Source organism: Symphodus melops (assembly GCF_947650265.1).
Source record: "Symphodus melops genome assembly, chromosome: 10".
NCBI lineage: Eukaryota > Metazoa > Chordata > Actinopteri > Labriformes > Labridae > Symphodus > Symphodus melops.
This window is the reverse complement of record NC_136700.1, coordinates 110,001-132,500: the sequence shown is the minus strand read 5'-3', so window position 1 is coordinate 132,500 and position 22,500 is coordinate 110,001. Positions and strand designations below refer to the sequence as shown.

Sequence of the window (22,500 nt, the reverse complement as noted above, 5' to 3'; positions counted from 1 at the left end):
TCAGACAGGAAACAACACCGTCAGACAGGAAACAACACCGTCAGACAGGAAACAACACCGTCAGACAGGAAACAACACCATCAGACAGGAAACAACGCCATCAGACAGGAAACAACACCGTCAGACAGGAAACAACACCGTCAGACAGGAAACAACACCATCAGACAGGAAACAACACCGTCAGACAGGAAACAACACCATCAGACAGGAAACAACACCATCAGACAGGAAACAACGCCATCAGACAGGAAACAACACCATCAGACAGGAAACAACACCGTCAGACAGGAAACAACACCATCAGACAGGAAACAACACCGTCAGACAGGAAACAACACCATCAGACAGGAAACAACACCGTCAGACAGGAAACAACGCCATCAGACAGGAAACAACGCCGTCAGACAGGAAACAACGCCATCAGACAGGAAACAACGCCGTCAGACAGGAAACAACGCCATCAGACAGGAAACAACGCCATCAGACAGGAAACAACACCGTCAGACAGGAAACAACGCCATCAGACAGGAAACAACGCCATCAGACAGGAAACAACACCATCAGACAGGAAACAACGCCGTCAGACAGGAAACAACACCGTCAGACAGGAAACAACGCCGTCAGACAGGAAACAACGCCATCAGACAGGAAACAACGCCATCAGACAGGAAACAACGCCATCAGACAGGAAACAACACCGTCAGACAGGAAACAACGCCCTCAGACAGGAAACAACACCGTCAGACAGGAAACAACGCCATCAGACAGGAAACAACACCATCAGACAGGAAACAACGCCGTCAGACAGGAAACAACACCGTCAGACAGGAAACAACGCCGTCAGACAGGAAACAACGCCATCAGACAGGAAACAACGCCATCAGACAGGAAACAACGCCATCAGACAGGAAACAACGCCGTCAGACAGGAAACAACACCATCAGACAGGAAACAACACCGTCAGACAGGAAACAACGCCATCAGACAGGAAACAACGCCGTCAGACAGGAAACAACGCCATCAGACAGGAAACAACACCGTCAGACAGGAAACAACGCCGTCAGACAGGAAACAACGCCGTCAGACAGGAAACAACACCATCAGACAGGAAACAACGCCGTCAGACAGGAAACAACGCTGTCAGACAGGAAACAGCACCATCAGACAGGAAACAACGCCGTCAGACAGGAAACAGCCCTGGCGAGCACAACGCAGCACGTTAAGGAGTGATGAGCAGGAGGAAACATTGACAGTAAAGGTCACGGAGGGTCAGAATCTTTGAAATGAACAGATGAAGAAGACGACGTGGTCAGCTGCTCTGTGAAGAAAGCCAGACATGTTCAGACATGTGGAGGTGCGTTTGATGACAGCTGGGACAAACAGACCTCAGAGACACTCAGCATGTGGTGAAGGTCAGATTACACAACAAGCGTCACATGATGAACAATCAGAGGAAACATCACGCAGTCACACGAGACCAGCCGCCGAGCGAGCGAGCGGCGACCTGCACGCAGCCTGCAGCCGCTCTTATACCTGATGCTCACACAGACAGGCTCCACTGTGATGTCATCAGAGAGCCCCCCCCCACACGCACACGCACACACACACACACACACACACACACACACACACACACACACACATCATATATGGAAGAGCAGCAGCTCTTTAAACCTTCATGTTAACTTTCTTTCTCTTTTGTCCTTTAAACACAAATCTCTGTTCTTTCACTCCTCACTGAGCACAGTCTGCACTGACCAGACTGGATCAGAACCAGACTCCTGTAGAACAGACAGAAACATGGATCAGAACCAGACTCATGTAGAACAGACAGAAACCTGGATCAGAACCAGACTCATGTAGAACAGACAGAAACATGGATCAGAACCAGACTCATGTAGAACAGACAGAAACCTATTCTTGAAAGTACATAGTGTGTCTGCCTCCCATTTAGAGAGTACATTTAGAGACTGTAGGTACCAGCAGGTCTGATAACTGCAGACTCTACCTCCTGTAGTTTAGAGACTGTAGGTACCAGCAGGTCTGATAACTGCAGACTCTACCTCCTGTAGTTTAGAGACTGTAGGTACCAGCAGGTCTGATAACTGCAGACTCTACCTCCTGTAGTTTAGAGACTGTAGGTACCAGCAGGTCTGATAACTGCAGACTCTACCTCCTGTAGTTTAGAGACTGTAGGTACCAGCAGGTCTGATAACTGCAGACTCTACCTCCTGTAGTTTAGAGACTGTAGGTACCAGCAGGTCTGATAACTGCAGACTCTACCTCCTGTAGGACATGTAGAGAGATAGGATGGTGCCGTTTAGAGCTTTGTAGGTGAGCAGAAGGATTTTAAATTCTGTTCTAGATTTTATAGGGAGCGAGTGGAGAGAAGCCGATACAGGAGTCATGTGGTTCTGGTTCTAGTCAGAACACGAGCTGCAGCGTGTTGGACTAGCTTTGAGATCTCAGTCTTTCTCTGAACACTGAAAACATTCACCTGATGACATCACACATTGACCTTTGGCACCAGTCCTTTGAGTTGTTTGACCTCACTTTAGGATCCCTAACCACTTCCTGTTTCTGTGCTTAACTTCCTGTCATAACTTTGACTCTACTGGAAGGGCCTTACTTCATTTCAAAATAAATGCACACAACAAGTAAAGTAATCAGCTTAAGAACGGACAAACATTCAAAATAAAAGCCTAATATTTTTATTCTTAACTGTGAATATTTTAAACATTAGATTTAAATTCATCAGTCATTGACTGCCCTAGTTTGAGCAGCGAACATGCGTAACACATCAAATCAAACATACAGTCGAGCTCTGAATCTATAGTTAAAACCTTCAAGACGGGTACATGAACAAACACACTGCCGCTACCTCAGGTCAAAGGTCACTCCAGCCTGTCAACATGTTTGCCCCTGAGGCGTCTTCTCGCTCGTCACTGTTTCCACTAATTAGCTTCAGAGCTGTTAACCAGGGAGACCAATCAGCACGCAGACCTCTGCTCTGCTTCCACTGGTCCTCAGAGGGGCCATAATGACGTCCCCTCAGACCCCCACACCTCAGGCCGGACACACACACACACACACACACACACACACACACACACACACACACACACACACACACACACACACACACACACACACACCTCAGGCCGGACACACACACACACACACACACACACACACACACACACACACACACGCACACACACGCACACACACACGCACACACAGACGCACACACACATCAATTAATGTACTTGGACCAGGTATCGCCTGTGTGGGAAACACTGGAGTAAAAATACTTTCAAACAGTTTGTTGGTATAATGTTGTCATTTTATTGTTCTGCTCTTTTTCCTATTCTGAGACTGTAGGTACCAGCAGGTCTGATAACTGCAGACTCTACCTCCTGTAGTTTAGAGACTGTAGGTACCAGCAGGTCTGATAACTGCAGACTCTACCTCCTGTAGTTTAGAGACTGTAGGTACCAGCAGGTCTGATAACTGTAGACTCTACCTCCTGTAGTTTAGAGACTGTAGGTACCAGCAGGTCTGATAACTGCAGACTCTACCTCCTGTAGATTAGAGACTGTAGGTACCAGCAGGTCTGATAACTGCAGACTCTACCTCCTGTAGTTTAGAGACTGTAGGTACCAGCAGGTCTGATAACTGCAGACTCTACCTCCTGTAGTTTAGAGACTGTAGGTACCAGCAGGTCTGATAACTGCAGACTCTACCTCCTGTAGTTTAGAGACTGTAGGTACCAGCAGGTCTGATAACTGCAGACTCTACCTCCTGTAGTACATTTAGTTACAGTACCACAAACTGGCCTTATGGCTTTAACTCCCGTAGTACACTCTGAGTCCGTAGATACCAGCTTGTTACCAGAGGCCCTTTTTCCTCTTGATCTGTCGCCTCACATAGTGAACAATATAGTTTAAGTGTCCTTCAGCTTGTGAACCTCTTTCAGGTGACCCGACATGTCCTGCGTCTCCTTGTCTGGTTCTCTTTCAAACACTCCATGTTGATCCCTTCGTCTGGTGCTCCTCTCTGCTGTCTTTGTCTTGTTGTTCAACTTCCTGTTCCAGGCCGGGTTAGGGAGCTTTGGAGCATGCTCAGAAAGTCCAGTTTGGTTCAGGTCTGATAGGACCCCTCCACCAGTCATGTGACCAACAGAGAAAGTATTTATCCAGCAGCACAGCTGCTGATCTACACCTCTCTCTCCTGAAGCCAGTGTGTTGTTCTGCTGCTCATACAGAACCCAGAGAACACACGTCTGATGCTGCTGTTTACTATTCAAACTTGTGATGATGGTTCATCAGGTCAAAGTGAGCGTGATCTGGACCTGTCGTCTCCCCACAACCTGGGCCTCTGCAGGTCCTCTGCTCTGGATCAATGAGGTGATGATGTTAAAGTCCCCATGAACTCAACACAAGTTTCCTTTTTCATACTTGGTGCATATTTAGATGTGGGGGTGTTTAAATACTTATTGTTCATGATTGTTCTGTTGATTTATATGAAAATACTTTGTGCTAACCTGTTTCTCATTGTGGTGATCTGTATGAACAGAAGTCTCCATGAGCCCATGTACATCTTCCTGTGCAGCCTGTTTGTGAACGAGCTGTTTGGTAGCACAGCTTTGTTTCCTCTCCTGCTGGTTCAGATTCTCTCTGATGTTCACACTGTGTCTGCTCCTCTCTGTTTCCTGCAGATCTTCTGTATCTACTCGTATGTGGGAATAGAATTTTTCACTTCAGCTGTCATTTCTTATGACATTGCCATTTGTCATCCTCTGCAACAGCTCTATGAGTGTCAAGAAGATCTCCATGCTGATCGCTGTAACATGGTTAACCACTTTTCTTGTTGTTGTTGGCACCACGTCTTTAAGTGCTTCATTGCAGCTGTGTGGGAACTTCATTAACCATGTTCTGTGTAACAACTATTCTATTGTCAAACTGGCATGCTACGACACCTCAGTGAACAACATCTATGGCCTCTTCACCACTGTCTTCATAGTTTTTGCTTCTCTCATTCTGATCTTCTACACCTACATGCAGATCCTCAAAGTGTGTTTCTGTGGATCCAAGCAGACGAGACAGAAAGCTGTCAGCACCTGCACAGGGAGACAGGGAGACATAGGAGCTCAAGGTGCCAGTTCCCCAAGCAGTTTAAGCCTATAGAAACATAACTAGGAGTTGGGCTACACCTGTGCCAGCCCTAACTGTAAGATTTATCAAGAAGGAAGTCTATTCTTCAGTACACAGTGTGTCTGCCTCCTGGACCCTGACTGGGAGATGATTCCAGAGGAGAGGGGCCTGATAAGTGAAGGCTCTACCACCCATAGAACATTTAGAGACTGAGGTGCCACATTTGATAACCAAATTTTATTCTATGAAACCCAACACAATTGTTGATCGTGTATGATTTACTGCAAAACGGCAACATTATGGTGTCCCGTGTGAGGCCTTATACACCAAGATAATGGTGGCCCGTGTGAGGCCTTATACACCAAGATAATGGTGCCCCGTGTGAAGCCATCTGCACCAAACATATGGTGCCCCGTGTGAAGCCTCATACACCAAGATAATGGTGCCCCGTGTGAGGCCATCTGCACCAAACATATGGTGCCCCGTGTGAAGCCTTATACACCGAGATAATGGTGCCCTGTGTGAGGCCATCTGCACCAAACATATGGTGCCCCGTGTGAGGCCTTATACACCAAGATAATGGTGCCCCGTGTGAGGCCTTATACACCAAGATAATGGTGCCCCGTGTGAGGCCTTATACACCGAGATAATGGTGCCCCGTGTGAGGCCATCTGCACCAAACATATGGTGCCCCATATGAAGCCTTAGAGACCAAGATAATGGTGCCCCGTGTGAGGCCATCTGCACCAAACATATGGTGCCCCATATGAAGCCTTATACACCAAGATAATGGTGCCCCGTGTGAGGCCTTATACACCAAGATAATGGTGCCCCGTGTGAGGCCTTATACACCAAGATAATGGTGCCCCGTGTGAGGCCATCTGCACCAAACATATGGTGCCCTGTGTGAGGCCTTATACACCGAGATAATGGTGCCCCGTGTGAGGCCATCTGCACCAAACATATGGTGCCCCATATGAAGCCTTATACACCAAGATAATGGTGCCCCGTGTGAGGCCATCTGCACCAGACATATGGTGCCCCGTGTGAGGCCATCTGCACCAAACATATGGTGCCCCGTGTGAAGCCTTATACACCGAGATAATGGTGCCCTGTGTGAGGCCATCTGCACCAAACATATGGTGCCCCGTGTGAGGCCTTATACACCAAGATAATGGTGCCCCGTGTGAGGCCATCTGCACCAAACATATGGTGCCCCGTGTGAGGCCTTATATACCAAGATAATGGTGCCCCGTGTGAGGCCTTATACACCAAGATAATGGTGCCCCGTGTGAGGCCATCTGCACCAGACATATGGTGCCCCGTGTGAGGCCATCTGCACCAAACATATGGTGCCCCGTGTGAGGCCTTATACACCAAGATAATGGTGCCCCGTGTGAGGCCATCTGCACCAAACATATGGTGCCCCATATGAAGCCTTAGAGACCAAGATAATGGTGCCCCGTGTGAGGCCCTCTACACAAAGACGATGGTGTACCGTGTGAGGCCCTTATAAGTCAGCTTTGCTGCATTGTTTATACAAAGCTATGCAAATTTGTAATCCTCGTCGGGATTCTTTTAAAAAATATTATTTTTCTTTCGGAGATTACAGTTGTGTTGTTGTTTAGGAAAAGCAGACATCACATTGTGTCTTAGTTGTGTTGTTGCATTCTGATGAGTTGAGTAGTTTAATTTTTTGTGTGTGATTATTATTGTTTGAGACAACAATGAATACATTTGTCATATTAAGGGTGTAATGTCAACGCTGTTGCATAGCCAGCTGCCTGAGAGGCGTCACCTCCCCCAATCCTAAGAGGACTTGAGATGTGAATGCTCATGCCTAGCTTCCAGGACAGACTGCAGTGATCTGGTTTGGAATCTCAAATCAGATTAAATCTCCTTCTGGCTTAGTTAGTTTAGCAACTTTGCTAACAGTCATCCACTTGGGCTCTGTTTTAACACATTAAATGTGTTCCAAGACCCTTTGAGGGCCAAGAGTTAAGATTTATTTTGGATCAGACCACACAGATCTGCAAGAAAATTGTTTTCATCTGATGATACACCTCTCCTTAAAGAAGATTACCAACCTGAATAGCTTTTTAATTAGCATTTGTGATAACAACTTAAACGGGTAACGTAAGGACTGAGGAAAAAGTCTTGTTCTTCTTGTCATTCCTGAGGCAAATACTTTTATTGTGGAGCCCGTCCCTTTGAAGAAACGCTCCAGCCTACTGACAGCTGTAGGTACCACAAGCAGGTCTGATAGATGAAGGCTCTACCTCCTGTAGTATATTTAGAGGCTGTAGCTACAGCTTGTTACCACCTTTTTCCTCTTGATCTGTCACTTCACATAGCAAACAATGGATTCGAAGTTTTCCTTCCATCTGTGTCCTTCAGCTTGTGAACCTCTTTCAGGTGACCCAACATGTCCTGCGTCTCCTCGTCTGGTTCTCTTTCAAACACTCCATGTTGATCCCTTCGTCTGGTGCTCCTCTCTGCTGTCTTTGTCTTGTTGTTCAACTTCCTGTTCAAGACATGACGAGGGAGCTTTGGAGCATGCTCAGGAAGTCTAGTTCGGTACTGATCTGACAGGACCTCCTCACTCCCCCTCCACCAGTTAGAATCAGAATCGTTTTTTATTGCGAAATACATGTACGAGGAATTTGTCTTGGTGTACTTGTGCAAAAGAAAAAACACAGGCTAAAATAACAAGTACTTAAATAAAATAGAATATAAAAAGCAATTATCAACATGTAAAATAGAATTTTAAAAAATCAAGTATAAAGAATAATAAAACCAGAAAGTTTACACAGAGAGCATGAAAAAAAATAAACTTAAAGTCCAGTGAGTGTTAATGTAATGCATAAAGGAACACTTTGAGCCTTTACATTACTGTGATGTTTTCTGACTGTGGGACTAATGAGAGTCTATGTTGTGTGGGGGGAAGGGGGGGCAGGGACATTGTTTGTGTCATCTAGCTAACAGAGAAAGTATTTATCCAGCAGCACAGCTGCTGATCTACACCTCTCTCTCCTGAAGCCAGTGTGTTGTTCTGCTGCTCATACAGAACCCAGAGAACACTGATGCTGCTGTTTACTATTCAAACTTGTAATGATGGTTCATCAGGTCAAAGGAAGCGTGAGCTGGACCTGTCCTCTCCCCACAACCTGGGCCTCTGCAGGTCCTCTGCTCTGGATCAATGAGGTGATGACTTGTTAAAGTCCCCATGAACTCAACACAAGTTTCCTTTTTCATACTTGGTGCATATTTAGATGTGGGGGTGTTTAAATACTTATTGTTCATGATTGTTCTGTTGATTTATATGAATATTCTTTGTGCTAACCTGTTTCTCATTGTGGTGATCTGTATGAACAGAAGTCTCCATGAGCCCATGTACATCTTCCTGTGCAGCCTGTTTGTGAACGAGCTGTTTGGTAGCACAGCTTTGTTTCCTCTCCTGCTGGTTCAGATTCTCTCTGATGTTCACATTGTGTCTGCTCCTCTCTGTTTCCTGCAGATCTTCTGTATCTACTCGTATGTGGGAATAGAATTTTTCAGTTTAACCGTCATTTCTTATGACAGATATCTTGCCATTTGTCATCCTCTGCATTATAACAGCTCTATGAGTGTCAAGAAGATCTCCATGCTGATCGCTGTAACATGGTTAACCTCTTTTCTTGTTGTTGTTGGCACCACGTCTTTAAGTGCTTCGTTGCAGCTGTGTGGGAACCTCATTACCCATGTCACATGTAACAACTTTTCTATTGTCAAACTGGCATGCTACGACACCACCGTGAACAACATCTATGGCCTCTTCACCACTGCCTTCATAGTTTTTGGTCCTCTCATTCTGATCTTCTACACCTACATGCAGATCCTCAAAGTGTGTTTCTGTGGATCCAAGCAGACGAGACAGAAAGCTGTCAGCACCTGCACGCCTCACCTGGCCTCTCTGCTCAACTTCTCCTTTGGGATCAGCTTTGAGGTGATTCAGAGCAGGTTTGACATGAAAAATGTTCCCTCTCTGCTGCCTGTGTTTTTCTCCTTGTACCTTCTGACATGTCAGCCGCTCGTCAACCCGCTCATATACGGCCTGAAAATGTCCAAAATCCTCGACGTATGTAAAAGTGTGTTTTATTCTAAAGCTTCCATCATCAAACTGAACCGACGAGCCTGAGACAGAAGAAGAAGACTCTGTGATTGACTGTAAAGACGATGGTGTCTGAATCTGATAGGAAACGAAACATGCTCTTAGTAACAACACAAACAGTGGATAGTTGGATACAAGTGTTTGTTTGCTTTTGACAAATAAATGTATTTCATATTGTATTCAGAATAACTGAGTGTGTGTGTTAATTTGTTGTTAAGTGTTGTTGAAGCTTTTAGCACCTGGCTGATGTCACTGATGTCAGCTTTGTTGGAAACTTTTTTCTGCGCTCTTCTAGAACTTCACGGTATGCACATTTGTCCCAATTCACCCAGGAGTTATTAATAAACTGTATTAATGAATAATCATGACTGTTTGGTTATCTAGGGTTCTGTTAATGTGCTAAACCAAGAGCCAGTTAGAGAGGAAGTGTCCCCACATTGATTCCTCCAATACCACACTTGTGTTGCAACATAAAGCATTTAAACAGTTTTACATTTTCAACCTATAATAAAGATCAGAAGTCTCATTCAAACAATCTGACATAACTGAAATGGTTTGAGGGCCTTTCAGACTTCCATACATTCACAAACAGACAGACAGGCAGATCAACAGACATGCTCACTGGAACACTGGCTCCCTCATGTGGCCTCATAGTGACACATCTGAGGGCTGGGCAAGGTTACAATACACAGAGTGCAAGAACAACAATGGATCAATAATTTATAGTAGATAGGGCATACTAGGCTTTATCAATCAATCTTTATTTGTATAGAGCCAATTGACAACAATTGTTATCTAGAGACACTTTACAAAGAGCAGGTAAAACACCTTGCTAATTGTTATGTTACAAAGACCCAACGTTAATCAAACATCAGCATGAAGAAACATTTAGCACAATTACAGGGTCAAGGAAAACATCCATGTAAAAGGCACTGGGGGGTCGATAGCAGCAGCTCACCCCCATAAATGATCCAGAAAAACCCACAAGAACTCAGAAGATCCAATGAAAAGATGTGGTTAGAAACTAAGACTTAGGAATAGTATCATGCAGAAATATGATGAGAATGCACAGAGAGAGAGAGGGGGGGAGAGAGAGAGAGAGGGGGGGAGAGAGGGGGGGAGAGAGATTGGAGCTCATGGTGCCACTTCCCCCAGCAGTCTAAGCCTATAGACTAATATAGTGATGACATATTTTTGAAGGCCAACGCGAAAGAAATGGCGCCAGTGGTTACTATGAAAATTGTCCAATGGGATTTTTGCATTGGATTTTAGATCACAGCAGAAAATAATCTCTGTGGAAAACACACGTTTCTGATGTGTAGCTCTTTAGTTCAGATCATCTTTACAGATTAACACCATTTATATAAAGTTTGAAGAGTTAATGCAGCTCAGAGAAGTAAAAAGCTAACGTTATGCTACAAGCAAACAACACCGCGCTCGGATTATTATGATGGCCCGACTGTTATGCTTCATCAATCCAATCAGAGGTTTTGACAAGCTTGCTAAACCGTAGCTTGATAAGTTGTTTATTAACCTAATATTTACAAGAACAGTGAAAAACATGACTAGAGGCCGTAAGGAGGACTAGGGAGAGAGTTCCCGGCGTGATGACGTGTAATGTCTGCAACAACCACTGTAGTCTCATTTAGCCACTTCTTAGCAATCGCTGTTTTAAGTTCACGCAAAAACTTTGAAATGATCAAGTAAGTTAGCTAATGTAGTTTATCTCATCTAGCAAAACATCAACATCTCTTCAGCTTGTGTTAACCACAGACCTTATTTCAGGCATCGAACCACAAACACATTCAAAATCCACATTGACGTTTAGAGTTAGGAACCAAAGCTAACTGTCTTCCAGGTTTTAGGACTCATTCCTGTACCAGTCAATCGCAGCATAACTATGAGCTGGTGTAAACCAGTCACATATACTGAAGGCTCTACCTCCTGCCGTACATTTAGAGACTGAGGTACCACATTTGATAACCAAATTTAACTCCATAAAACCCACCATTAATGTTGATCGTGTATGAGCTCTTGCAAAACCCCAACATTATGGTGCCCTGTGTGAGGCCCTTAAAAAAATGGATCGTTGCTTTGTTTATACACAGTAATCCGAATGTGTAATCCTTAGAGGGATTCTTTTGAAGAAAAGTCTCTTTTATTTGGCAGATTACATTTTTGTTGTTGTTTAAGAAAATCAGACATCAAGTTGTGTGTTAGTTTTGTTGTTGCCTGTTGATGAGATGAGTAGTTGTTTCTTTTTGTGTGTGATTATTGTTGTTTGAAACAACAAGTAAGCTATTGGTCCAGTTAAGGGTGTAATGTCACAACTGTTGCATAGCCAGCTGCCGGAGAGGCGTCACCTCCCCCAATCCTAAGACAACACGGGGTATGAATGCTCATGCCTGGCTTCCAGGACGGACTGCAGTGATCTGGTTTGGAAACTCAAATCAGAATGAATCTCCTGCTGACTTAGTTAGTTTAGCAGATTTGCTAATAGTAATAAACTTGGGTTCTGTTTTGCCACATTAAATGGGTACCAAGACCCTATGTAGGCCAGGAGCTAAGACTCCTTTTGGATCAGACCACACAGCTCTGCAAGAATGCAGGGAGCACAGGTAAGCATGTAGCAGGACATAGATCTGAACATGGACCAAAGCCTTTCAGAGATCAAACAACCCTGCTGAACAAGTGCAGTAGAGAACCCAGCAGCCAGGATAATCTAAGGACTGACGGAACAAGTCTTGTTCTTTCTGTCATTCCTGAAAACAAATACTTTGACTGTGCAGCCCCTTCCTTTGAGGAAATGCTCCAGTCCACTGACAGTCATAGGTACCACGAGCTGAAGACTCTACCTCCTGTAGTTTGTGAACCACTGGCCTTGAGCCCTCTCTGACCCCCTCTCATCACACCCAAACAATTACAAACTTACCCCCCCCCCCCCCCAACTTATGAATGCAGAGTAACATTTTTACCAATTTATTATATTTCTTCTATTTCTAGTGCCTCAAACACATGTTCTATATTCTGCTGGCACCTATTGATCAGTGTCATCTTCTTCATACAGTGCATGAAGAGTGTTTCATGTGTTTTCTTTGTGCATCTGTGAACAAGCTAATGAGGGAAGAGGAGACAAAGTTTGTTTATGACAATAAAGGTCTTCTGGGTCTTGTCTTTCTATGTTTACTGTCCAAGTACACAAGTACTGAGGGGAGATCTATGTATTGACACACGTCATATGACTCCTCTACAGTAGATGGCGACATGACCACTTTCTGCTTGTTACCAGCTTCATCCTCTTGATCTGTCGCCTCACATAGTGAACAATATAGTTTAAGTGTCCTTCAGCTTGTGAACCTCTTTCAGGTGACCCGACATGTCCTGCGTCTCCTTGTCTGGTTCTCTTTCAAACACTCCATGTTGATCCCTTCGTCTGGTGCTCCTCTCTGCTGTCTTTGTCTTGTTGTTCAACTTCCTGTTCCAGGCCGGGTTAGGGAGCTTTGGAGCATGCTCAGAAAGTCCAGTTTGGTTCAGGTCTGATAGGACCCCTCCACCAGTCATGTGACCAACAGAGAAAGTATTTATCCAGCAGCACAGCTGCTGATCTACACCTCTCTCTCCTGAAGCCAGTGTGTTGTTCTGCTGCTCATACAGAACCCAGAGAACACACGTCTGATGCTGCTGTTTACTATTCAAACTTGTGATGATGGTTCATCAGGTCAAAGTGAGCGTGATCTGGACCTGTCGTCTCCCCACAACCTGGGCCTCTGCAGGTCCTCTGCTCTGGATCAATGAGGTGATGATGTTAAAGTCCCCATGAACTCAACACAAGTTTCCTTTTTCATACTTGGTGCATATTTAGATGTGGGGGTGTTTAAATACTTATTGTTCATGATTGTTCTGTTGATTTATATGAATATTCTTTGTGCTAACCTGTTTCTCATGGTGGTGATTTGTATGAACAGAAGTCTCCATGAGCCCATGTACATCTTCCTGTGCAGCCTGTTTGTGAACCAGCTGTTTGGTAGCACAGCTTTGTTTCCTCTCCTGCTGGTTCAGATTCTCTCTGATGTTCACACTGTGTCTGCTCCTCTCTGTTTCCTGCAGATCTTCTGTATCTACTCGTATGTGGGAATAGAATTTTTTAGTTTAGCCGTCATTTCTTATGACAGATATCTTGCCATTTGTCATCCTCTGCATTATAACAGCTCTATGAGTGTCAAGAAGATCTCCATGCTGATCGCTGTAACATGGTTAACCACTTTTCTTGTTGTTGTTGGCACCACGTCTTTAAGTGCTTCGTTGCAGCTGTGTGGGAACTTCATTAACCAAGTGGGGTGTAACAACTATTCTATTGTCAAACTGGCGTGCTACGACACCACAGTGAACAACATCTATGGCCTCTTCACCGGTGCCTTCATCCTTTTTGCTCCTCTCATTCTGATCTTCTACACCTACATGCAGATCCTCAAAGTGTGTTTCTGTGGATCCAAGCAGACGAGACAGAAAGCTGTCAGCACCTGCACGCCTCACCTGGCCTCTCTGCTCAACTTCTCCTTTGGGATCAGCTTTGAGGTGATTCAGAGCAGGTTTGACATGAAAAATGTTCCCTCTCTGCTGCCTGTGTTTTTCTCCTTGTACCTTCTCACATGTCAGCCGCTCGTCAACCCGCTCATGTACGGCCTGAAAATGTCCAAAATCCTCGACGTATGTAAAAGTGTGTTTTATTCTAAAGCTTCCATAATCAAACTGAACCGACGAGCCTGAGACAGAAGAAGAAGACTCTGTGATTGACTGTAAAGACGATGGTGTCTGAATCTGATAGGAAACGAAACATGCTCTTAGTAACAACACAAACAGTGGATAGTTGGATACAAGTGTTTGTTTGCTTTTGACAAATAAATGTATTTCATATTGTATTCAGAATAACTGAGTGTGTGTGTTAATTTGTTGTTAAGTGTTGTTGAAGCTTTTAGCACCTGGCTGATGTCACTGATGTCAGCTTTGTTGGAAACTTTTTTCTGCGCTCTTCTAGAACTTCACGGTATGCACATTTGTCCAATTCACCCAGGAGTTATTAATAAACTGTATTAATGAATAATCATGACTGTTTGGTTATCTAGGGTTCTGTTAATGTGCTAAACCAAGAGCCAGTTAGAGAGGAAGTGTCCCCACATTGATTCCTCCATACACACTTGTGTTGCAACATAAAAGCATTTAAACAGTTTTAACATTTTCAACCTATAATAAAGATCAGAAGTCTCATTCAAACAATCTGACATGACTTCAATGGTTTGAGGGCCTTTCAGACTTCCATACATTCACAAACAGACAGACAGGCAGATCAACAGACATGCTCACTGGAACACTGGCTCCCTCATGTGGCCTCATAGTGACACATCTGAGGGCTGGGCAAGGTTACAATACACAGAGTGCAAGAACAATAATGGATCAATGATTTATAAGTAGATAGGGCATACTAGGCTTTATCAATCAATCTTTATTTGTATAGAGCCATTGACAACAATTGTTATCTAGAGACACTTTTACAAAGAGCAGGTAAACACCTTGCTAATTGTTATGTTACAAAGACCCAACGTTAATCAAACATCAGCATGAAGAAACATTTAGCACAATTACAGGGTCAAGGAAAACATCCATGTAAAAGGCACTGGGGGGTCGATAGCAGCAGCTCACCCCCATAAATGATCCAGAAAAACCCACAAGAACTCAGAAGATCCAATGAAAAGATGTGGTTAGAAACTAAGACTTAGGAATAGTATCATGCAGAAATATGATGAGAATGCACAGAGAGAGAGGGGGGGGGGGGGGGAGATCGGAGCTCATGGTGCCACTTCCCCCAGCAGTCTAAGCCTATAGACTAATATAGTGATGACATATTTTTGAAGGCCAACCTGAAAGAAATGGCGGCCAGTGGTTACTATGAAAATTGTCCAATGGGATTTTTGCATTGGATTTTAGATCACAGCAGAAAATAATCTCTGTGGAAAAACACACGTTTCTGATGTGTAGCTCTTTAGTTCAGATAATCTTTACAGATTAACACCATTTATATAAAGTTTGAAGAGTTAATGCAGCTCAGAGGAAGTAAAAAGCTAACGTTATGCTACAAGCAAACAACACCACGCTCGGATTATTATGATGGCCCGACTGTTATGCTTCATCAATCCAATCAGAGGTTTTGACAAGCTAGCTAAACCGTAGCTTGATAAGTTGTTTATTAACCTAATATTTACAAGAACAGTGAAAAACATGACTAGACGCCGTAAGGAGGACTAGGGAGAGAGTTCCCGGCGTGATGACGTGTAATGTCTGCAACAACCACTGTAGTCTCATTTAGCCACTTCTTAGCAATCGCTGTTTCAAGTTCACGCAAAAAAAACTTTGAAATGATCAAGTAAGTTAGCTAATGTAGTTTATCTCATCTATCAAAACATCAACATCTCTTCAGCTTGTGTTAACCACAGACCATATTTCAGACAGCTAACCACAAACACATTCAAAATCCACATTGACTTTTAGAGTTAGGAACCAAGCTAACTGTCTTCCAGGTTGTAGGACTCATTCCTGTGCCAGTCAATCGCAGCATAACTACGAGCTGGTGTAAACAGTCACATATACTGAAGACTCTACCTCCTGTAGTTTGTGAACCACTGGCCTTGAGCCCTCTCTGAAACCCTCTCATCATACCCAAACCAATTACAGACTTACCCCCCCCCCCCCCCCAACTTCTCACCTGTGGCGCCGACGTGAGTGGCCGCACATCCAGTAGCTCGTCCCTGTCGTACTCGTCTTGATATGTTATTCGTTCGTTTTGGCTCTGTGCCAACTTCTACTTTTATAGTTTTTATAGTACTATACTATATAGTTTTTATAGTACACTTTCAGTGTATAACTTTATCTATCCTATGGATACTTTTTCGTGTTTTCGTGAAATAGCAGCGGAAAACTTTCTTATTCAAGGGAGAAGCTGCTCTCACTCCGGACAACAGGACAAGCCGGGCATCGTTCACCCGATACCAGAGGAGCTGAAGCGGCGGTACAGAGGCTGTCGAGCAGGGGCTAGGCTAAAAGCTAAGCTACTGGCTAAGCGATGGAAGTACAAGCCCTCGGTTCCGGTGATAGTTATGGGGAACGTAAACTGTCTAACCAACAAGACAGACGAGCTGGCTGCTCTCGTGAGGAACAACCGGACATTTAGAGAGTGCAGTTTAATGTGCCTCACAGAAACCTGGCTGACTCAAAACACCCCAGACGCTAACGTGGACCTACCGGCTTCACTACAGTGAGAGCGGACAGAGACACGAAACGCAGCGGCAAACGGAAAGGAGGAGGACTCGTGCTGTTTATTAACAACAGATGGTGCCACCATGGAAATGTTACTGTGAAGGAGGCAAAGTGCAGCAAAGACATCGAGCTGCTGGCGGTAGGTCTCCGTCCTTACTACATGCACAGGGAGTTCTCCCATGCCATTGTTGTTTGTGTTTACATTCCTCCGCGAGACATCCATTTCCACATCGAGACTGCGTGTGACGTTATCCACTCGAACATCTCGAGATTACAAACACTGCACCCGGATGCTTTCATTGCCATCTCAGGGGACTTTAACCATGTCACATTGAACTCCACACTACCGGACTTTCACCAGTTTGTAAGCTGTCCCACCAGGAAGAACAGGACAATAGACCTCCTGTATGCAAACGTGAAGGACGCCTACACTGCCACCCCCTTACCACCTCTGGGGAAGTCCGATCACAACCTGGTCCTACTCAAGCCACAGTACAAGACAAAGATCCAGAGACAACGCGTAACTACACACACCTTTAGAAAGTGGTCTCCTGAGGCAGAGGAGGCTCTCAGAGACTGTTTTGAGACCACTGACTGGAGTGCCCTGCAAGAGACTCATGGTGATGACATTGAGGGGGTCACACACTGCACAACTGACTACATGAACGTCTGTATGGACGTTTGTGGTTCCCACTAAAACTGTGCGCTGCTTCCCGAACAACAAGCCCTGGATCACCAGCGATGTCAAGGAGATCCTTAACAGGAGAAAAGGGCATTCAAGGAGGGAGACCAGGCAGAGCTGAAGCGTGTGCAGGGGGATGGGGGATCTCAAGGTCAGACTCCGAGAGGCAAAGGAGGAGTACAGAAGGAAGGTAGAGCAGAAGCTGCAGCAGAACAACATGAGGGAGGTCTGGGAGGGCATGAAAACCATCACAGGCTGCAAGAAGAAAAACAACAACGCAGAGAGCAAACCAGCTCAACTTCTTTTTTAACAGGTTTGACTGCCCCGTCGCTGCAGCCAGTGCCTGTCCCCCCAGCACCCCTCTACACACCCCCTCCCCCCCTCTCACTCCCCCCAACACCTCCACCAGGACAGACACAACCTCCAGAGACAATCCATGCCAGAGACCCCCCCACCATCACCAGAGACCAGGTTATAAAGGAGCTGAAGAGACTCCGCCCCAGGAAGGCAGCAGGCCCGGACAAGGTGTGTCCCAGGATGCTAAAGGCCTGCTCTGCTGAGCTGGGGGAGCCACTTCAGCACATCTTCAACATGAGCCTGCGGCTTGGAAGGTTCCTCTGGAAAACCTCGTGCCTCACCCCGGTCCCCAAGAAGAAAAACCCCAGTGAGCCAGGCAACTTCAGACCAATCGCTCTGACATCCCACGTTATGAAGACCTTTGAACGGCTGCTGCTCCAACACCTCAGACCCCAGGTCCAACACGCACAGGATCCCCTGCAGTTTGCATACCAGGCAAAGGTGGGCGTGGACGATGCCATCCTCTATCTTCTACACAGGGCTTACTCTCATCTGGACAAAGGGAGCAGCGTGATGAGAATCATGTTCTTTAATTTCTCAGGCGCCTTTGACACCATCCACCCCTCCTACTGAGAGACAAGCTGACCGAGATGAGGGTGGACTCGCACCTGGTGAGGTGGATCACAGACTACCTCACAGAGAGACCATTGTACGTCAGACTGAAGGACTGCACATCTGACACTGTGGTCAGCAGCACCGGAGCACCACAGGGGACCGTGCTCTCCCCTGTCCTGTTCACCCTGTACACCTCTGACTTCCAGTATAACTCTGAGCTCTGCCACATGCAGAAATACTCGGACGACACTGCGATAGTTGCTTGTGTCAGGGATGGACAAGAGGAGGAGTACAGGAGCCTGATCAAGGACTTTGTGACGTGGTGCAGTGACAACCATCTGCAGCTAAACACCTCCAAGACCAAGGAGATGGTGGTGGACTTCCGAAGGAACAAACCACATCTAGAACCTGTTTCCATCGGGGGGGTCGACGTGGAGATGGTCAGGACCTACAGGTATCTGGGGCTGCAGCTGGATGACAAGCTGGACTGGTCGCCTAACATGGACACTACCTGCAGGAAGGGACAGAGTCGTCTGTACTTCCTGAGAAGGCTGGGGTCCTTCAACATCTGCAAAAAGCTGCTGCAGATGTTCTACCAGTCTGTGGTTTCCAGCGTCCTCTTCTACGTCGTGGTGTGCTGGGGAGGAAGCTGCAAGAAGAGGGACGCAGCACGCCTGGACAGACTGGTGAGGAGGGCCGGCTCTGTGGTGGGTACAGAGCTGGACTCACTGGTGACAGTGGTAGAGAAGAGGTCTCTGGACAAAATTCCTTATTCCTTATAGTCCTTTGGACACTTAATGCTAATCACTGCTCCTTTATGTTGCTGAGCACTTTAATGGCCCAGTCTGTATCCCTGCATTGACTGTTTAATGACTGTACTCACACCTCTGGCACTACCTCAAACACCTCTGTACATGCACATGGAACTAGTTTCTAGAAGGTCAGCACTTTGTTTCTAAGGCTCTTTAACTGTTTACAGGTCTCTTTTAATCAGCACATGTTTTTCTCTCCTCACAGGTTATTTACATTATGCTATATAAGTTTAAGTCTAATGCTAATGCTAACTGCACAGGTTTAACCTGTAATTATATTTACTCTTAGTCACATAGGGGCTGCTAAATCTTGTTTGGGGGATTATTGTATACAGAGGGGGGGGGGCAGCGGGTGTGTATTGTAACCAATGTCTTGTGTCCTGCCTGTCTGTATACTGCTACTGGATGCCTTGAATTTCCCTCGGGATCAATAAAGTATCTACAGTGCCTTGCGAAAGTATTCGGCCCCCTTGAACTTTTCGACCTTTTGCCACATTTCAGGCTTCAGACATAAAGATATAAAACTGTATTTTTTGTGAAGAATCAACAACAAGTGGGACACAATCATAAAGTGGAACGAAATTTACTGGATATTTCAAACATTTTTAACAAATAAAAAACTGAAAAATTGGGCGTGCAAAATTATTCAGCCCCCCTAAAGTTAATACTTTGTAGCGCCACCTTTTGCTGCGATTACTGCTGTAAGTCGCTTGGGGTTTGTCTCTGTCAGTTTTGCACATTGAGAGACTGGAATATTTGCCCATTTCTCCTCGCAAAACAGCTCGAGCTCAGTGACGTTGGATGGACAGCGTTTGTGAACAGCAGTTTTCAGTTGTTTCCACAGATTCTCGATAGGATTCAGGTCTGGACTTTGACTTGGCCATTCTAACACCTGGATATGTTTATTTGTAAACCACTCGATTGTAGATTTTGCTTTATGTTTTGGATCATTGTCTTGTTGGAAGACAAATCTCCGTCCCAGTCTCAGGTCTTTTGCAGACTCCATCAGGTTTTCTTCCAGAATGGTCCTGTATTTGGCTCCATCCATCTTCCCATCCATTTTAACCAGCTTCCCTGACCCTGCTGAAGAAAAGCAGGCCCAAACCATGATGCTGCCACCATCATGTTTGACAGTGGGGATGGTGTGTTCATGGTGATGAGCTGTGTTGCGTTTTTGCCAAACATAACATTTTGCATTGTTGCCAAAAAGTTCATTTTTGGTTTCGTCTGACCAGAGCACCTTCTTCCACATGTTTGGTGTGTGTCCCAGGTGGCTTGTGGCAAACTTTAAACAGCACTTTTTATGGATATCTTTAAGAAATGGCTTCTTCTTGCCACTCTTCCATAAAGGCCAGAGTTGTGCAGTATACGACTGATTGTTGTCCTGTGGACAGAGTCTCCCACCGCAGCTGTACATTTCTGCAGTTCATCCAGAGTGATCATGGGCCTCTTGGCAGCATCTCTGATCAGTTTGTATGAGCTGAAAGTTTAGACGGACGGCCGGGTCTTTGTAGATTTGCAGTGGAGTGATACTCCTTCCATTTTAATATTATCTCTTGCTCCTTGGGATGTTTAAAGCTTGGGAAATCTTTTTGTATCCAAATCCAGCTTTAAACTTCTCCACAACAGTATCTGGGACCTGCCTGGTCCTTGTTCTTCATGATGCTCTCTGCTCTTTAAACTGACCTCTGAGACTATCACAGAGCAGGTGCATTTATACGGAGACTTGATTACACACAGGTGGATTCTATTTATCATCATTAGTCATTTAGGTCAACATTGGATCATTCAGAGATCCTCACTGAACTTTTGGAGAGAGTTTGCTGCACTCAAAGTAAGGGGGCTGAATAATTTTGCACGCCCAATTTTCAGTTCTTTATTTGTTAATACAGTTTGAAATATCCAATAAATTTTGTTCCACTTCATGATTGTGTCCCACTTGTTGTTAATTCTTCACAAAAAATTACAGTTTTATATCTTTATGTTTGATGCCTGAAATGTGGCAAAAGGTCGAAAGGTTAATGGGGGCCGAATCCTTTCGCAAGGCACTGTATCTATCTATCTATCTATCCATCTATCTATCTATCCATCTATCTATCTATCCATCTATCCATCTATCTATCTATCTATCTATCCATCTATCTATCTATCTATCTATCTAACTTATGAATGCAGAGAAACATTTTTACCAATTTATTATATTTCTTCTATTTCTAGTGCCTCAAACACATGTTCTATATTCTGCTGGCACCTATTGATCAGTGTCATCTTCTTCATACAGTGCATGAAGAGTGTTTCATGTGTTTTCTTTGTGCATCTGTGAACAAGCTAATGAGGGAAGAGGAGACAAAGTTTGTTTCTGACAATAAAGGTCTTCTGGGTCTTGTCTTTCTATGTTTACTGTCCAAGTACACAAGTACTGAGGGGAGATCTATGTATTGACACACGTCATATGACTCCTCTACAGTAGATGGCGACATGACCACTTTCTGCTTGTTACCAGCTTCATCCTCTTGATCTGTCGCCTCACATAGTGAACAATATAGTTTAAGTGTCCTTCAGCTTGTGAACCTCTTTCAGGTGACCCGACATGTCCTGCGTCTCCTTGTCTGGTTCTCTTTCAAACACTCCATGTTGATCCCTTCGTCTGGTGCTCCTCTCTGCTGTCTTTGTCTTGTTGTTCAACTTCCTGTTCCAGGCCGGGTTAGGGAGCTTTGGAGCATGCTCAGAAAGTCCAGTTTGGTTCAGGTCTGATAGGACCCCTCCACCAGTCATGTGACCAACAGAGAAAGTATTTATCCAGCAGCACAGCTGCTGATCTACACCTCTCTCTCCTGAAGCCAGTGTGTTGTTCTGCTGCTCATACAGAACCCAGAGAACACACGTCTGATGCTGCTGTTTACTATTCAAACTTGTAATGATGGTTCATCAGGTCAAAGGAAGCGTGATCTGAACCTGTCGTCTCCCCACAACCTGGGCCTCTGCAGGTCCTCTGCTCTGGATCAATGAGGTGATGATGTTAAAGTCCCCATGAACTCAACACAAGTTTCCTTTTTCATACTTGGTGCATATTTAGATGTGGGGGTGTTTAAATACTTATTGTTCATGATTGTTCTGTTGATTTATATGAATATTCTTTGTGCTAACCTGTTTCTCATTGTGGTGATCTGTATGAACAGAAGTCTCCATGAGCCCATGTACATCTTCCTGTGCAGCCTGTTTGTGAACGAGCTGTTTGGTAGCACAGCTTTGTTTCCTCTCCTCCTGGTTCAGATTCTCTCTGATGTTCACACTGTGTCTGCTCCTCTCTGTTTCCTGCAGATCTTCTGTGGCTACTCTTACGGGCAAGTCAAGTTTTATATTTTAGCCGTCATTTCTTATGACAGATATCTTGCTATTTGTCATCCTCTGCATTATAACAGCTCTATGAGTGTCAAAAAGGTCACCATGCTGATCGCTGTAACATGGTTAACCACTTTT

The 22,500-nt window shown here is 44.9% G+C and overlaps 4 protein-coding genes across 4 annotated transcripts in view; all 4 read left to right on the top strand.

Moving 5' to 3' along the window:
- Positions 1 to 4,429: 4,429 nt before the first annotated feature.
- Positions 4,430 to 5,189, top strand: LOC306829934 (olfactory receptor 10T2-like; the record flags this gene model as incomplete). The annotated part of the gene is made up of 2 exons (XM_079353152.1): positions 4,430 to 4,855; positions 4,911 to 5,189. 2 exons carry the CDS (start codon positions 4,430 to 4,432, stop codon positions 5,187 to 5,189), a joined length of 705 nt encoding a protein of 234 aa, XP_079209278.1.
- A 3,289-nt stretch (positions 5,190 to 8,478) lies between these two features.
- Positions 8,479 to 9,333, top strand: LOC306829933 (olfactory receptor 10A6-like; the record flags this gene model as incomplete). Its single annotated transcript, XM_079353151.1, has 1 exon — positions 8,479 to 9,333. One exon carries the CDS (start codon positions 8,479 to 8,481, stop codon positions 9,331 to 9,333), a length of 855 nt encoding a protein of 284 aa, XP_079209277.1.
- A 3,915-nt stretch (positions 9,334 to 13,248) lies between these two features.
- On the top strand, positions 13,249 to 14,073 carry LOC306829932 (olfactory receptor 2A14-like; the record flags this gene model as incomplete). Its single annotated transcript, XM_079353150.1, has 1 exon — positions 13,249 to 14,073. The coding sequence occupies one exon, from the start codon at positions 13,249 to 13,251 to the stop codon at positions 14,071 to 14,073; it is 825 nt and encodes a 274-aa protein (XP_079209276.1).
- A 7,977-nt stretch (positions 14,074 to 22,050) lies between these two features.
- LOC306829931 (olfactory receptor 6N2-like) overlaps positions 22,051 to 22,500 on the top strand; it is a gene marked incomplete at its 5' end in the record, with an annotated part of 1,243 nt that continues 793 nt past the window's right edge. The window contains one exon of the mRNA XM_079353149.1: positions 22,051 to 22,500. This exon is cut by the window's right edge and continues 793 nt beyond it. Coding sequence (XP_079209275.1) covers positions 22,051 to 22,500 — 450 coding nt within the window.